The sequence below is a fragment of the Bombina bombina genome, chromosome 2 (assembly GCF_027579735.1).
Source record: "Bombina bombina isolate aBomBom1 chromosome 2, aBomBom1.pri, whole genome shotgun sequence".
Taxonomy (NCBI): Eukaryota; Metazoa; Chordata; class Amphibia; order Anura; family Bombinatoridae; genus Bombina; species Bombina bombina.
Genome location: NC_069500.1, coordinates 204219249 through 204237663, shown reverse-complemented (window position 1 = coordinate 204237663; position 18415 = coordinate 204219249). Strand labels below are relative to the sequence as shown.

General features: G+C 38.0%; 1 protein-coding gene across 1 annotated transcript in view; it reads right to left on the bottom strand.

Annotated features, from left to right (window-relative positions):
- Nucleotides 1-17195, bottom strand: part of CCDC125 (coiled-coil domain containing 125) — a 197381-nt gene extending 180186 nt beyond the window's left edge. Inside the window, 3 exon segments of the mRNA XM_053701455.1 lie at nt 9101-9159; nt 14232-14561; nt 17072-17195. Coding sequence (XP_053557430.1) covers nt 9101-9159; nt 14232-14532 — 360 coding nt within the window. The 5' untranslated portion in view covers nt 14533-14561; nt 17072-17195.
- Nucleotides 17196-18415: the final 1220 nt, after the last annotated feature.

The following is an 18415-nucleotide window of genomic DNA, read 5'->3' as shown; positions in this document are numbered from 1 at the left end:
GACTTTCGCAAATTTTCTCAGTTTCAAAATATCTATTCTCATTATCTTTAATGGCGGATATGAAATTTTTCTTCTTTCTACATTTAGTGAGACTAGCTAGAAATTTAGCTGACCTCCCATGAAATCCCCTATAGAAACGATTTAATCTAATTTCCTCAACTAGCAGTTTTTGTTTTAGGAAAAGATCGCGTTCTTTTCTAGTAACAGCATAATTGTCCCAATTTTGGTGTGAGGGATCCCGTTGTACCCGAATATACATCTCCTGTACACTTGTTGCCAGCATGACTTCCCTAGCTTTAATCTTTTTTGACCGAACATTTAGATAAGCAACGATCTCCCCTCTCAGCACGGCTTTAGCCGCTTCCCAAAAAGTTTCAATTTTATTTCTATATTCTGCATTATTTGCCGCGTATTCCTGCCATTTTACTAGTAGCCATGCACAGAATCTAGGTTCAGAGCATAGAAAACGGGGAAAAGAAAATTCCATATTCTGAGAGTTACATTTGTTCGAAAGAAAAACTGTTAAAGATATTATTGCATGGTCCGATATCAGGACCTCTCCAATATCGGGCTTGACTTGCCGAATGGACAGTGGTTCGGAGATCAGGAATAGGTCAATCCTGGAAAATGTTCTGTGTGCTCGAGATTCACATGTGTACCTACGACTATCAGGGTTTTGGATCCGCCATATGTCTGTCAATTTTAATTTATTACAGAATTTCTTAAAATACTTTGCACTGTATCTATTACTAACTATATTTCTTTGCGAAAACCGATCTAAACCTGGATCTAACGTCATATTAAAGTCTCCGCAAATTACTAAGTTTTGATTTTTGTATGGAAATACCTTATTTTGAATTTTTTCCCAAAATTTCACTGATAGTCTATTTGGCGCATATATGTTGCAGATTACAAACTTGATGTCATTAATTACTATTTGAAGTAAAATATATCTTGCTTGACTATCGATCTCAGTCTTAATTATTTTATAATCTAGCTTTTTGTGTAATAGTATGACTAATCCACATTTTTTTATTGAACTTCTAGTAGATATTACTTCTCCCACCCATTTGATCTTAAATTTAGCTGCTTCTGTCTCATTTAAATGGGTTTCTTGAAGACAAACCACATCAGGCTGTTTTTTACCTAGGGTTTTAATCACTAGTTTACGTTTTACTGGGGATGATACCCCCCCCACATTCCAGGACAACATCCTAACATTCCCTGTCATTCTTATTTAATATCAGCCATCTTCCCTTATTCCATCTAAAGCAAATACACAGGGAGAGAGGAGGGGGAAAAGGAAAAAAAAAAAAAACACCAAACCTCATAAAATAACTAAACCAAACAAAATCAGACCAATTAGGAATCCTAATTCTATACATCGACCTGGATGATCAACCACTTCTAATACAATCTATACATTTCATTACTATCCCACCGATTTTAAGAATTCAGTAATCTCTGTTACTTCATTGAATACTCGTCTACTGCCTTTATCATCTATTACAACTCTGGCCGGGTACATCAACCATGCATTTATTCCCTTGTTTATCAATTGAGTGCAGAATGGCACCATTACCTTCCTCCTAGCAGAAGTTTCGCTGGAGAAATCCTGAAACAACAAAATCTTGTTGTTCCCGAATATCACCGGCTCATTTTTCTTTTTCTTAAAAAGGTTCAATAATTCTATTTTATTTTGGAATTTCAGGAGTCTGAAAATGATCATTCTTGGTCTGACTGCCCCACTATCCATATTTCTTCTGGGGCCATTTCTGTGCGCCCTTTCAACAACCAAAGGTAGCAAATGTGCTGGCATACCCAGAGCCTGTGGCAAGGTCATTGAAGTGAATGTCATAAGATCCTCAAACTCCGGAAGCTCCGGAAGGCCAATGATTCTAATGTTATTGCGCCTGGAGCGATCTTCCAGATCCTCCAGGCGCAATTGCATATTGTTTAATTTATCTTCATGTTTTTTTAAGATTCCTTGGTGTATGTTAGTCTGATCCTCTACTACGGAGAGCCTTTCCTCAACCTCCACTAACCTAATAGAGAACTGTTTAACTTCTGAAGTGAGTGTTACAATATCAGAAGAGATCACTTCTAACTCTTTCTTAATGGAATCAAACTGGGGTGAGAAAATGGCTGATAGTTGACCAATTAAGGCCTGAGTATCTATAACTGAATGACTTATGTCTGATACCATATCTGGACTAATGTCAGCTGACTTGGTTTTTTTATCTTTCGATTTTGCTGGCATTTTCGGGGAATTAGAACTTGTTTGCGTGATAAATTTTTCCATTGATAATAAAAGAAAAAAAAAAAAAAAAGAATACAAAAAAGTGTGAAACACTCTCAGATCAGTGAAAAGAAGAGAAACCACTACAAACAGACAGTGGGAATCCTTAACGTGAAAAATTAAGTGAATTTAGTATATAGTGAAGTGCTTGGATATATAAAACCAAAGTAGTTTTATATTACTGATAGAAGACCAGTTTATGTCCTCTTTAGAAAAGAACAAGATATTGCACATTTGTGCATAAAAATAGAAAAAATTGTATAGCAAATAATATTGAATTTATTTTAGTGTGTGCCAAGGTGTACGACGTGTTAGCGCGTGTAAAAGGAAAAACTATTTTAATTTACTGGGAAAAAGCCAGCCTATAACATAATCGGCAGAAAGAAAGCAATCACCAAGCCAAAAAAAAAGAAAAAACTGTAAATGAACAACTTGCAACAAGTATAGTGCAGCCCAAAACTCAAATTACATGGCAGCCACAAATCACAAGAACCAATGTTTCAGTCATTTACAGTTTGACCCAGTTAGAACCTTTCTTATCGTTTTTAAGGGGATTCTTGTTAGAAAAATATTTAATTAGGTTTGTTTAATAGGGGACGACTGTTGCTTAACACTTTTACTTGGAGAGGTTTTTTACCCCTTGACTAACTTGTATTCTAATATTCTATTTATCTCTTTATATCTTCAGTTAATATTGGGTCTAAGTAATTGTTAGATGTACACTTGAATAGCTGAAAATAATAATGATAGAATCACATCAACCTCCTCCAGCTAGTATATAAACCCTAGTCTGGTAAAACATAAATTTCTAAACCCAAGTGTTAGATCTCTAACTTGGCATTGCAACATCTCAGAGAAAAATACATGTAATATGACATTTTAATAAACTCTAAATCCACAGCCTCAGAGAGAAAGACACTTCTTATCCCTGGCGATTCATCTTATTCAAGCTGATTTATCCATAAACCCCTTGGCAATAGCCTCAGCCTCTAAAGTTGTTTCCTTAGATCTTTTCTTTATCCAGCCATAGGGCTAACAGACCACAGATAACAAAATTAAGGGGGTTCACACACACAGCGACTATTACAGCGTCTAATTCTGCCCTCAGTTCAATGAACTTCTGTTGTATAGTAACCACTGGTAAAAAAAGTTAGTGTAATCAATTTACAACTGAGCTTTCTTAATAGACACAAATTTTCCCCAAAACTTGATATGCTGAAAAAAGTCTTGTTGAAGATGAGACGAATTGCCCAGTACCTCCTTAAGACAAGTCTCCAAATCACAAATCACAAATGGTATTACAGAACAGGGGCGACTCGGCAAGTTCTGCTCGAATAACAAAATGACAATGTGTAGCCAGAGAGCCGTCTCGTCAAGCCAGGGATCAGCAACTTCTCACTGTACCATTAAATAATAGTGCTCTCTTGTAATACTGCTGAGCCTTTCTTTTAGCAAAAATCTCTAATATAGCAGAGATGCTTTAATCAGCAACGGGCTTAGATAACGCCAGCAGATAACAACGTGCAAGCCTCTTATGCAGATATAAAAAGCCCGTGAGGGAGTCTGACCTGATATAGATGCAAATCTTCGTTCTCCGCTACAGCGCTCTTTGCTGGCTCTGGATGGTGCGGCTGTATATACAGGTGACCACAGCACTCCCGGTATTTTCCAACAGCTTGTCTCCGGATTCCCCCAGGCGATGTCTAAGGATGTACCCGGGTACGACAGGTCCACTTCACCTTCTCAGGGAGTCTTATTGTACTCGTGCACCAGACACCGGGACTGTTGGGAGACCTTATCTAGTCGCTGTAGACCACAGCCGTTCAGGACGGCACCTTTCCTTGTTTACTTCAACACCCAACTTGACATAGATGTGAGTCTTCGTTCTCCGCTACAGCGCTCTTTGCCAGCTCTGGATGGTGCGGCTGTAAATACAGGTGACCGCGGCGCTCTCGGGTTTTCAAACAGCTTGTCTCCGGATTCCCCCGGGCGATGTCTAAGAATGTACCCGGGTCCGACCGGTCCACTTCACCTTCTCAGGGAGTCTTGTTGTACTTGTGCACCAGACACCGGGACTTTTGGGAGACCTTATCCAGCCGCTGCAGACCTCAGCCGTTCAGAATGGCTCCTTTCCTCATTTACTTCAACACCGGTCGGTAATTCCTTCTTAGTAATGGCTGTAGCTTGTAGGGAAAGTTTAAGATTTGTACTGCGGTTCAGTCGTAGCCATGACGGCTAGTGTAGACTTCGAACTCTCGAGCAGGTTGAAACCCTGCAGAGTGCCACGCTCAAAAACCTCGGCAAGCTTTCCCAGGTAAGTGGCAGAGAGCGGGGAGCTGATAGTAGGGCGTCCTCTCACAACACCTGCATGCAGGTACACTGCAAAACTCCTCCCCCAACGGAAGTCCTTCTAAAATTGTATGTTCTATCTGAATCATAAAAGAAAATTTTGGGGTTTACAATCCCTTTAAGCAGTAAAATACAGCAAGTAACAAACAGATCCCAGAAAATCCGATATATGAGACAGAAGACTCACAGAGAAAGGGCAAAATATCACCCATTTGCTGACCTGTGGGATCTGTCTAATCCAATCGCGGTGCACAATCCTTTTATATGCACCCATTCTGAGGTACCAGGTCTTAAATGAACCCCCCCCCCCAAAAAAAAGGTCTTGCGATTTAGACAAAAAGTTTCCAATGTACTTCTATTATCAAATTTGCTTTGTTCCCGTTATATTCTATGTTGAAGAGATACCTAGGTATGCATTTGGAGTACTACACGGCAGGAAATAGTGCTGCCACCTAGTGCTCTTGCAAATGGATAAAATTCTGGCAAAACTGTAGCCTTATAACGCTCTAGAAATGGGCTGCTTCCAAGGCATACGTCCCTGCTTTTCAACACAAGATACCAAGAGAATGAAGAAAAACTGATAATACAAGTAAATTAGAAAGTTGTTTAAAATCACATGCTCTATCTGAATCATGAAAAAAAAAATGATTTGGGTTTCATATCCATTACACCCTTGGCGACCACGGACGAGTCAGGCACGTCCTACAAAAAAATGACCAAGGCACGTCCTCTGTGGTTTTAAGCGCTGGAAGCGATTGTGATCACTTTCAGGGTATTGCAGTGATACCTCGATGTTGAGGCATCGTGCAATACCATTTACTAACCATCCGATGCAGAGAGAGAGGGACACTTTGTGGCCCTCTCTGCATCGGCCAGCGATGGTGCCGATCGTTGGTGGGTGGTAGCCATAGCAGGGAGGCGGGTGGGCGGACAATCGCTGGAGGAGGCAGGGCAGGAGGGGGTGTGTGAGGGACGGGAAGGGAGTGTTGTGTGATTTAGTGAGTGCTGGGAACTTTGGAGAGGGGGGGAGATCAGGGTTGGCATATGGATCATAGTTGGGAAATAGATCTGGGAGCGCTACACTATGGAAAAGGGTGTTTTAAAAGTAAAATAAAACCGGCCAAAATGTGTTACAAAGAGGATAGCTGCCAGTACTCAAGATGGCGGCAAGTAGGTAGAGGGGGGGTGGGATCCTACACTGCAGAAATATATATATATATATATATATATATATATATATATATATATATATATATATATATATATATATATCTTTTATTTTAGTACTGGCAGACTTTCTAGTGCAGAATTATATAACATTATTTGTTGGATTTACTGGCCCTTTATGATGAGGATGACAAATGTGGGGTGGGGGAGGGAAGAGAGCTGTTTGAGAGGGGTCAGGGAAGGATCAGGAGGTGGGATGTGTCAGATGGGAGGCTGATCTCTACACCAAAGCTAAAATTAACCCTACAAGCTACCTAATTAACCACTGCTGGACATAATACAAGTGTGGTGCGAAGCAGCAATTAGCGACCTTCTAATTACCAAAAAGCAATGCCAAAGTCATATATGTCTGCTATTTCTGAACAAAGGGGATCCCAGAGAAGCATTTACAACCATTCTTGCCATAATTATACAAGCTGTTTGTAAATAATTTCAGTGAGAAACCTAAAGTTTGTGAAAAAGTGGAAGATTTTTTTTTTATTTGATAGCATTTGGCGGTGAAATGCTGGTAAGAAATATATCAAAATAGGCCTAGATAAATACTTTGGGTTTTGTACTAAAATAAATATATAAATATATATATATATATATATATATATATATATATATATATATATATATATATATATATCTCATCTGCAATTGTTCATATATTTATTTGATTAAGTTTCTTAATACATCTACCAATGTCTTGCACCAGGGGTTACAAATTTAATAGTGACAAATTTAATAGTGAAAGTTTTCACTTGTCTTCATCTGTATGATGTATTGTAATGGCAAGGTTCTATGTTTTTCTTGTGCTGATGCCTTTTAGGGCTCTATTTATCAATCATTTGGGGAATTCTCCTTTCTGTTCTCCTATCAGTTCTCCACAGCTCTCCTTAGGAGAGGAGCACATGTGCGCCCATATTTATCATAAAAAAGTTGTTTTTTCTCCATGGGAGAGCTGAGGAGAGCTGGGGAGAACTAATGATAAATTTCTCCAGTCGGATTAGTATCTTCTCCTTATTTATCACTAAAAATAAGCAACTATTCTCCATGTCAATCATATATAAACCAATAGAAATCGTTATACAGCCTTCCTAGTAACTTTGTTAACGCCCCTCTTCAGCAAACTTTCATATATGAAATAGATCTACATTTTCATTGTTTTTGTGCTTCAATTTTAGAGCTTTTTTATATCTTATTTTTATGCCCCAATAGATATCATTTTTGTGCTCTGTATATATTATTTTGGTGCTCCATTATATATTTTTTTTTTTACTCCATCATAAATTATTATTGCGCTCCAATAACCATTATTATTGTGCTTTGTTATAGATAATTTTTGAACCTTGTAGAGCCCTTTTTGTGTGTGTAACTGCTTCTACAACTGGTAGAGAATAGATTTCTAATGCTGTTCTCCACTGTAGCTATGGAGAACTTTAAAGGTAGGAACTTGCAGGAGAACTTTCAGTCCTCCACAGGAGAATATAAATGATAAATTTGTAACTAGGAGAATTATTAGGAGAACTATATGAAATACGACTAAAAAGATCTAATTTAACCCTTTTTTTTGGAGAACATGTTCTCCAAGGAGAGTTAGAACAGAGTAGGAGAATATTACAGTCGAACTTGCCCAATTTTAGGAGTATTATTGAATAATAAATAGGAGAATTATTTCTCATGAGAACTTTTAGGAGAAAATATAGGAGAATTGAAATGATAAATAGAGCCCTTACTGTCTATTTCGGCACTTTGTGCCTATTCTCTGAGGATGGCCCTTTGATTGGCCTCCTTTTTTGAGATTGACAGTTTTTCGCATATAGCAATCACACATCAGATCTAATCATCTATCAGATTATGTTCTAATGTGCCATTTAATAATATGTTTCTAATATTACCAATGGTTTTGTTTATAACCACTATGTCCAAACGTTAAACACGCTATATACATTGTGGATTTTTTGGTTGCTGATAGCAACAAGTATACACAGACGTCCCTGACAGTAACCTGTATGCGTGATTAAGTCACTTCCCACTCTGACACGTGTGGCTATCCGACGTCGCTATGGCAACGCCGTGCCATGCATCATCACGCTAGGCACGCAGCGTGCGTACGTGACGTCATTGCCTTGGATGGGAAGACGCGAGTGGCGGCATGGCGGTAATAGCTTGCTCACATCTTTAAAAGGGGTATGTTTTTAATTGTGTGTCATATTGATTTTAAGTGTGCTGCATATTCTTATGGTTACATGCTGACATTTGACAAAGGCACATACTGGTGCCGAAACGTTATGTCATTTTAATGATATCTAAATAAAATTGTTACATTTTACCAAGACCAGTGAGTGCCTGCATTCTGTGGACGTTTTGTGAGATATATATATATATGTATATGTGCGTGTGCGTGTGTGTATATATATATATATATATATATATATATATATATATACACACACACACACACACACACACATATACACACATGTGAAGGGTTATTCAGGGATTCCTGACAGAGATTAGCGTTACAATGTAACTATCGCTAATTTTAAAGAAAAAAAATGCTTTGGAAATAGCGAAGTGCTACTTGTATTTATTGCCCTATAACTTGCAAAAAAAGCAAAGAACAAGTAAATATTGGGTAGTTCTAAACTCAGGACAAAATTTAGAAACTATTTAGCATGGGTGTGTTTTGGTGGTTGTAGATGTGTAACAGATTTTGGGGGCCAAAGTTAGAAAAAGTGTGAGTTTTTTTTCTATTTTATCATCATATTTTATAAAACAAAAATTATAGTAAAATTATAAGATATGATGAAAATAATGGTATCTTTAGAAAGTCCATTTAATGGCGAGAAAAACAGTATATAATATGTATGGGTACGGTAAATGAGTAAGAGGAAAATTACACCTTAACACAAACACCGCAAAAATTTAAAAATAGCCCTGGTCCCTAACGGTAAGAACATTGAAAAATGGTCTGTTAATTAAGGGGTTAATGAGCAGGTGCCAGAATCCACAGTACATACGTATATATGCATTTTGCGATTTGCAGATGGCTGTAACATTATGCAGGGGGATACAAAAACTTTGAAAATTGTCAGAAAAAAAAAATAAAAAAACGACTACTCATTTGAAATTAAGACAACGTGTAACTTCACTTTTGATAGTACTAGTTAGTGTTGTGTAAGTGCACAATAAAACAAAATTTATCACCAGAAAGTATAGAAGGAAAAGCATACAAACCTCTATTAACTCTTGAACCTGCTGCTTCAAGCCTTCATTCGATACTTCTGAACATGCATCTGAAAATGACAATGCAGAAAGCATTGTATTTGTTATGAAAGTAAAAATTACATTTAAGTTCTCTTATAAGTATCAACCAAAACAGTTATAATTAAGCACAAACAGACTAATAAATTGATTTCTCTCTAAAGAATGACCTTTTGTTCTTGATATATGAATGAGAACCATTGGGAGGAAACGGAGTGCTACAGTCTGTTGGAAAAACTACAATGGATATAAATTATTTACAAATCCAATTCTTGATAACTTGACATAGCTCTTTACTTCCCACCTACTACTCATACTTCAACGTTACAATCAGACATTTTTAGCTCTGCTTACTGTATATGGTATAGGTGACATTATATGACCATGAACAAAATAAACTATTACTGCTAAAAAGAGAACAGTTAAAGTGAAAGTCAAACGCTAGGATTGACTATTGAAACAAATAAAGGTGACTTTCATTCATGAAGTATAAGATACTTCATGTAGAAAGCTTCTTTATTTGTTTCAATCGATCGCCATTCTTAGCTGCTACAGCAGCCCACAGTTAAAAAAAATATTTGCTAAGAGGTGACGTTTTCACCTCTTAGCCAATAGCCGTGCAGTAAATCTAGCTCCTATGGGCGCCAAGCCGGATTTACCGCACAGCTATTGGCTAAGAGTTGAAAACGTCACCTCTTAGCAAAAAAATGTTTTAGCCATAGCAGCTAAGAACGGCAATCGATTGCCTTGCTACATTTGCTGGGAAGGCAGAAAAGGCAAAAAATGTGTATGAAGCAGATAGCACTTTTTATTAAAACTAAATTTTCAGTTACAAAATGTTGAAGTCAACAATTCAGCAGTTGCATATTACCATACTGTATCACATTCTGATAAAGTTCATGGTTAAAGGGACACTGAACCCAATTTTTTTCTTTTGCGATTTAGATAGAGCATGTAATTTTAAGTAACTTTCTAATTTTCTCCTATTAGCAAATTTTCTTCATTCTCTTGGCATCTTTATTTGAAAAGCAAGAATGTAAGTTTTGATGCCGGACCATTTTTGGTGAACAAACTGGGTTGTTCTTGCTGATTGGTGGATAAATTCACCCACCAATAAACAAGTGCTGTCCAGAGTACTGAACCAAAAATGGGCTGGCTCCTTAGCTTAGATGCCTTTTTCAAATAAAGATAGCAAGAGAACGAAGAAAAATTGATAAATAGGAGTAAATTAGAGAGTTGCTTAAAATTGTATGCTCTATCTGAATCACAAAAGAAAGAAAATTGGGTTTAGTGTCCCTTTAACTGGTGTTAGCATTATTTTGGACTAGTCATATATTTACATTATGCATACAAAGAGAGAAGTGCTCTACCAGGAACGAACAACAGCTCAGTAGCTTGTTCTATGGCGAGTTACCACCTAGGAGCAGCCTTTTTTAGCCCAGTTGTGCTTTTCACAGAGGAAAATTTTCCTGAAGTATTTCAGTCTGGTCCTGCCGAACAGGGTCAGTCCAGCCCGAAATACCAGGCAATTCTCCTCTGAACACAGAACATGACAACCCCCCCCCTCCCCATCACCCTTTGAGAAACTTCCTCAGGGTCAAAAATCCATACAAAGAGAGAAGCACAGTGGTCTGAGGACGGGGGAGACCACGAAAACGTTAACCGCATAAATTAAATGTTTTTTTGTGAAACGGAGAGTGCCTTCTTTACTTTCTAATATAATTTTTTCATACACACACACACATATACATACACACATGCCACTTTATTAGGTACACCTTGCTAGTACCGGGTTGGACCCCCTTTTGCCATCAGAACTGCATTAATTCTTTGTGGCATAGATTCAACAAGGTGTTGGAAACATTACTCAGAAATTTTGGTCCAAAGGTGCTCTATTGGATTGAGATCTGGTGACTGGAGGCCATTGGAGTACAGTGAACTCATTATCATGTTCAAGAAACCAGTTTGAGATAATTTGAGCTTTGTGGCATGGTGCATTATCCTGCTGGAAGTAGCCATCAGAAGATGGATACACTGTGGTCATAAAGGGATGGACATGGTCAGCAACAATGCTCAGGTAGGCCGTGGTGTTTAAACGATGCTCAATTGGTACTTAGGGGCTCAAAGTATGCCAAGAAAATATCCCCCACACCATTATACCACCACCACCAGCCTGAACCGTTGATACAAGGCAGGATGGATCCATGCTTTCATGTTGTTAACCCCAAATTCTGACCCTACCATCTGAATGTCGCAGCAGAAATCGAGACTCATCAGACCAAGCAACGCCTGCAGGCAGGCCATGCTAGCATCAGCACTCTCTGCTTACGCAACCATACGCTTGTAATCTGGGCAGAATGTGGTTTGGCATTGTACTGCTGGAAAATGCAGGAATGTCCCTGGAAAAGACAATGGCCTGGGTGGCAGCATATGTTGCTCCAAAATGTATACATATCTTTCTGCATTAATGGTGCTTGCAGATGTGCAAGTTACCCATGCCATGGGCACTGAAACACCCTATACCATGACAGATGCTGGCTTTTGGACCTGACAATAAAAGCTTGGATGGTCCTATTCCAATTTAGCCCGGAGAACACAACAGCTGTTTTTTCCAAAATCTATTTGAAATGTTGACTCGTTAGACCACAACACACGATTCCACTGTGCTACGGTCATCTCAGATGAGACCGAGCCCAGAGAAGTCAGCATCACTTCTGGACAGTGTTGATGTATGGCTTCTGCTTTGCATAGTAAAGCCTTAACTTGCATCTGTGGATGCAGCAGCGAATGGAGTTGACTGACAAAGTTTTACCAAAGTTTTCAAAGTACTATGCTGAAGACCAACTCTGAACACAACACTTCAAACTTTAAAGCGGATGGATTACAGCAGCAGGTCACAGTGAGTCCACTGCTGTCAGCTAAGAATAGGAAATAAAGGCTACAGTGGGTAAAGGCTCCCAAAAACTTGACAGCAGAAGATTTGAAAAATATTGCCTGGTCTGACATCTCTCTATTTCTGTTGGATTATGCAGAATTTGGTGTAAACAATATGAATCCGTGGTTCCATCCTGCCTTGTGACAATGATTCTGGCTGGTGATGTAAAGAGGCCTACAATAGGCTTCTTAAATCAATCGAACATTATTTAAATGCCACAAACTACCTAAGTATAAGCTGCTAATAGTTTATAACCAAAATCTACCCATCTCACATTAACAGACTGTCATAAAGCATATGTAATCTCAAGCTGGTTCCACGAACATGACAATAAGTTTTGTGTACTAAAATGGCTTCCACAGTCATCAAATTGCAATTCAGTAGAGCGCTTTTGGGGGCGACTTGGTGTAATGGGTAATCTGCATCATAAATATGGAGCAGACAGATCTGCAGCACCTGCATGATATCAACAGTGGACCAGAATCTCTAAGAAATGTTTACAGAACCTTATTAAACCCATGCTATAAAGAATTCAGGCTGTTCTATGGGCAAAAAGGAAGGCCTACCCCGTATTAGAAATGTGTGCTGCTGAGTGTATAACTAGATTAATTTGTGCTAAAAATGCAATAATACTTTCACATTTCTCTATAAACGGTATAAGCTCTTTGCATCTATAATGCTGTAATGAAAAATTGTGTACGTTCCCTAAAAGAATTAAAAGTACTTTTCCCCGTATGTCATTTTGTGGCCTGGAGCAATATAAATACAGAAGTTGATACGGGTGCACCAGTTTAAATATACAATTCAATAGATTTTGGTTATTTATTTTCATTGTTTTTAAATGTGTGTTACAAATTGTACTTTTTTATGAATAGACATTTAATGTATAAGTTTCTATTTGCAATCTAAATGCAAATTATGATTTCCCCAAGTGTCAGTTAAAAGGTTAATAAACAATGTTATTACAAAATATGAACAACTTTAGTGTAAATTTACTTTCTCACACCCTACAGAATAGATCAGCTATAAATGTTTAGGCTGCTCTGTAAAAGTTATGCATACAAATTTCACAAATGCAAGATATGTTAGAAATTTTATATTATATATTTACAGGATTAAAGGGCTAATAAAGTCAAAATTAAAGGGACTTGATACCCAAATGTTGAAGCATTTGAAAGTGATGCAGCATAGCTGTAAACATCTGACTATCACCTGAACATCTATGTAAAAAAGGAAGATATTTTACCTCAAAAATGTCCTCAGTAGCTAGCCACATCCTATTGTAAATTATTTTAAACAGCCAGTCAGGATGCTAGTCCTAGGACTTGCTCGGGAGTGTGTTTTTGGCATGCACAGGCATGTTATTTCCCTATGCAGTTTAAGGACGTTTGCTATGAAATCTCATGAGATTTCAGTGAAATCTTATGAGACCACAGTAAAGCAAAGTGTGACATCAGCACTGGTGAAGCAGATTGACTGTTTTTTTTCCCCCCCCAACATGCTGACAGTAGCTGAGGGATAGCTATTCACAGAGAACTTACTATTGTGAGCTAAAGAAATTGTGAGGTAAAAGATCTACTTTTTTACATAGAGATGTTGAGGCGATATTTCCTTGGCAGCTTTTTTCAGTTTTGCTGTGTCACTTTCAAGCATATGGGTATTATGTCCCTTTAAACTTTCATGATTCAGATATAGCATGCAATTTTAAACAACTTTCCAATTTAATTCTATTATCAAATAAAAATAATTAGCTTTATTCTCTCTCTATCCTTTGTTGAAGACTAAGCCTACATAGGCTGACAGGAGTTTAGGAGTGTGAACGTGTCTTTGGCAGTAGTGTTTGTAACTATGTATAACATTGCTATAAACAATGTTGCAAACACTGCTGCCAGAAAGCTTAGGACAGCTACACTCTCCTGAGCTCACCTAGGATTACTCTTGAATTAAGGATACCTAGAGAACTAAGCAAAATTGATAGTAGAAGTAAATTGGGATTAAAGTTTCATTTTGACTTTACTGTTCCTTTTACAAAGGCATATTTATTTTTAAATATAATTTTATGGACATACAACAAATACTTATTACAAATAATTTATTTTCTGTATTTCGTGTTATGTACTTTTAAGTGTAAAACAAAAAAGATTTAAGTAAAATAAACAATAATTTTACCATTACTATTTTGCCGACATCTGGCATAGCCTACGGTTCCATGCTTAGGAATACTCCTCTCCTCAGAAATGCTGAGTTTTCCAACACGATAACCTGTTGCTGCAATATCTTCCCCCTTCTTAACTAGATGGTATTGTCCGCAAGTATCAGATCCCTTCCTCAGTTTTATTGGACCTCCAGATGCCTCATACAAGCCACCCGGCTTTCTGCCAAATCCTTCTCCTAAGTCCCCACCTGCCATAAAGTCTTCCTCTTCTTCTGTCTTCTTGCAATTGTACTCTGAAACAAACCCATCACTCATTGCAAAAATCTTCTGGTATATTTGCTTTTCTGTAAAAATAAATAATTATTGCAAAGTCTATTATATTATGGATGAGCATTCAGTCATGTTTTTGCTTTATAAATGTGTTTTTTGACATTTTAAAGGAATGTAACTTCCCAACTGTGCACTTTCTACCAAAAAAAAAGAAGCATATGACCTATGAGACTAATTCAAAGTAGTAATGCACCGAAATGGAAATTCTGGATCGAAACCAAAGATCCAGGACACACTTGGGCAAAAACCTAAAATGTATTTTTTTCAAATTATTTTAAAATATTTTTTTTTTTGCATAATTATACTATTTAATGAATTAATTTGAATAGAAAAACTGCAAGCCAATAAAATAGACACTTTTATTGAAAGTAACATACTAAAATTGGATAAAAAAAATCTTGCACATGGTCAAATCAGAAATGTTTATTAATTGAGATAATTGTCCTTTCTTTTTCTGATATTGTTCTGATTAAGACAGGTTATGGCACATGATAAAAACAGCTCAGATATGGCATGCGTTACCCTTATAGATTAACACATGAACATTAAATATAGACGAGAGAGAAAGATTTATGCTGTAAAAGTGAAAAAATTAACCCCCATGGTCCCAACAACAATTTTAACCCCTTTACGCCATTAGGACGTTCCATGTCATCCTATCAGCGGTGGGCTTTAACACAGTTACGTCAGCATGGAACGTCCTACCATATACTGCATCCTGCAGCTTTCTCCATTGAGGTAGGAAAGGATTGGCCTTAGGGTTTCATCCCTAGCAGCTTAGGCAGTCACCCCATGATCCGATCTTAGCCTGGAAATCACGATTTCATTTATACAAAGTGTTTACAATGGAACTTTGTTCTGATGTGAGCACTATTATTCCGCCACAAAGTGGTTAAACAACTAATTTATTTCTTCATTCTCTTGGTATCATTTGTTGTAAAGCAGTGACTTATTCTTAGGAGTCTGTGTCCTGGCAAATCAGCAAACGCCTCAGATTAGCCAATTCCATCACTTCCGGTGACATGGAATCAGCTGTATCACTGCAAAGTGCACATGCACTTCATTGAGTAACCGCATCAAACATAAATACGATGCACTGTAATTCCCCCATCTTCACTATCTTTTTGTCTCTGCCTGGGGGGTAAAGCCCCCCTTTTAAACCTCATTCCTCAAGGTTTACTTGGGGTGGATTCCAGAGGATCGGCGGGGCGCCCCCTTGAACCCCCAGGCAGAGGCAAAAAAAATGGTGAAGATGGGGGAATTAGAGTGCATCGTATATATGTGTGGTTAGCAAGAAGTTCCGTTGCTGAGATTTGCTTCTGTGGTAGAGCACATGCGCACTGAGTCAATGTTTGGTCAGACTTGGCTGATCTAACTGACATGCAACGATTGGAATGTGGTAATGCGCTGGAGAATGCAGTGACGCACAAACACCTGCGGGACCTGCATTGGCTCCCCATCAACAAAAGAATAACCTTCAAGCTTCTCACCCACGCATTCAAGGCCCTCCACAACATCGGTCCCGAATACTTAAACCACCGCGTTACCTTCTACACCCCTACCAGACAACTTAGATCGGCTGACCAAGCCCTCGCTGTCATCCCCTGCATCAGGAAAACCACAGCGGGAGGCAGATCCTTCTCTCACCTGGCAGCCAAGACTTGGAACACCCTCCCGCTGCACCTCAGACAAGCTACCACCCTAACAAAGTTCAGAAAGGACCTCAAGACCTGGCTCTTCGACTGAACTGCAACCCTCAGCGCCTTGAGACGCTTACGGGTGAATAGCCACGCTTTACAAGAACCCGATAGACGCGCCAGAGCGCATGCGTAGTGAAGACATTTGCAGTCACACAGCCGATTCCACTTCACCGGAGGAAGTAGCTAATCTGTCAGAACACCGGCTGATTTCTGGAGCGCTATATGGCAGCAGTTTTGCCAGAATGTTATCCTTTTGCAAGAGCACTAGATGGCAGCGCTATTTCCTGCTATGTGGTGCTACAGATGCCTACCTAAGTATCTCTTCAACACAGAATATTTTGGGAACTAAGCAAATTATATCTGTCTGAATCACTAAAGAACATTTTTGGGTTTGATATCCCTTTTACTGGTTTATAATCTGATACAGAATTATTTCATAAAAACAATATAAGAACAGTAATAAGAATGATAAACAAATGGTATTCTAGTTTAAGGTTGGTAACCTCATGTAAGGCGAACAGAGAATTGTGTGCTCTGAGAAGAAAACACCTCCCCTCATGATGGTGGGTTTTGGGATGTACTTTACTAAATAGTCTTTTTTTCTGATTTAAAAACAAGCAAACAATAGACCTCTTCACCCTGTTAATATTGGCTGTTTCCTGCTTCATTTCCTTATACAGGAAATCCACCTTAAGATACCCTTAACAAAATAACAGTGAAAATAACAAAACAAAAAAAGGTAAAGTAGTTCCAGCAAAAAAAAAAAGAAAGATATAAATATATATTTAAAGCATTTCGAATGCTTACAGTTATCGCGTGCTTACCGGTTGTGAGGAGGGAGTCACCTCAGGAACTGATCCGGATCGGCAGCCCGGGCTTCCCTCTGTGGTGTTTGCTTTAGCCCAGGTTTCTCTTGACTGACTGTCGCCTCCTCGCAAAACAGACGTGGCCTCCCCTCTGTCATATGAGGAAATGGGATGGGATAAGGGAGGGACCCGGGCTCAGGTAATGCTACAGGTAGAAGGGAGGTCACTTGTGTGTGAGTATAAGCTCCTCTGTATTTACCCTGCATATACACAGTCTGTCATAAAAGTAGTACAATGCAAATAAAAAAAATGACAACTGTACATCAAATAAGTAAAATATATTTTTGCGTTTGCAATTACGTCCTTAGTAATAAACATTATGCATCCACTTATTTTACTTTTTATCTGACCTAAACTTTATTTGCAAAAGCAAACGCATCTTTTCTTGTAACATTTAAATATGTAAAATAACACATTTTAAAAGAGCACAATTCTATATTATTTATATATTTTTGTATGTAAAATGTACCACTCACTGCTCATAAAAAAAGTGCCACTGCCTCTGTCTGTTTGTTGCCCTCAGAAAGCGCACTCCAGTGAATTACTCCAGGATTAGCTATGGATTCCTAGCAGAGTAGCAGAGCAGGTTTATGTGCTTTTAAAATTTGTCCAGTGGCAACAACAAAAAATACTTTTAGGGAATACATTTATCTCCATTTACAGCCAAGGATTACAATACCAAGAACACAATAAGTCCAGAAATGCTTCTATGCTAAAATAATATATGACAGTCTTTAGAGCAGTAAAATATGATTTTAACAATAATTTATGTATATTTATGTATAAAACATTGCAATTTACATTGCAAATGTTTATTAGAGCCATTATTAAGACTGTTATAAAGTACTTATGGCTTCTATCTTACCGCAGGTTTACACATAGTTCCTCGTTTTATTTCACAAGTGCCCAAAACAAGTGTTGTTAGGTGTTAACTATAACCTTACCCCCAATTTTATTTAAAGGGACAGTAAAGTATAAAATAAACTTGAATGATTCAGATAGAGCATTCCATTTTAAGAGACTTTTCAATTTACTTTTATTATCAAATTTGCCTTGTTCTTTTGGTATCCTTTATTGAAGAGTATCCTTCATAGGCTAAGAAGCAGCAATGCACTAATGGGGCGGATCTCATCACATCTCATGAATTAATAACAAAATGCATACGTGTGCAGCCACCAATCACCCAATAGCGCTCAGTAATGTATTCATGCTCCTGAGATTACCTAGGTTTTCTCTTCAACATAGAATACAAAGAAAATAATGCAAATTTGATAATAAAAGCAATTTGGAATTATGCTTAAA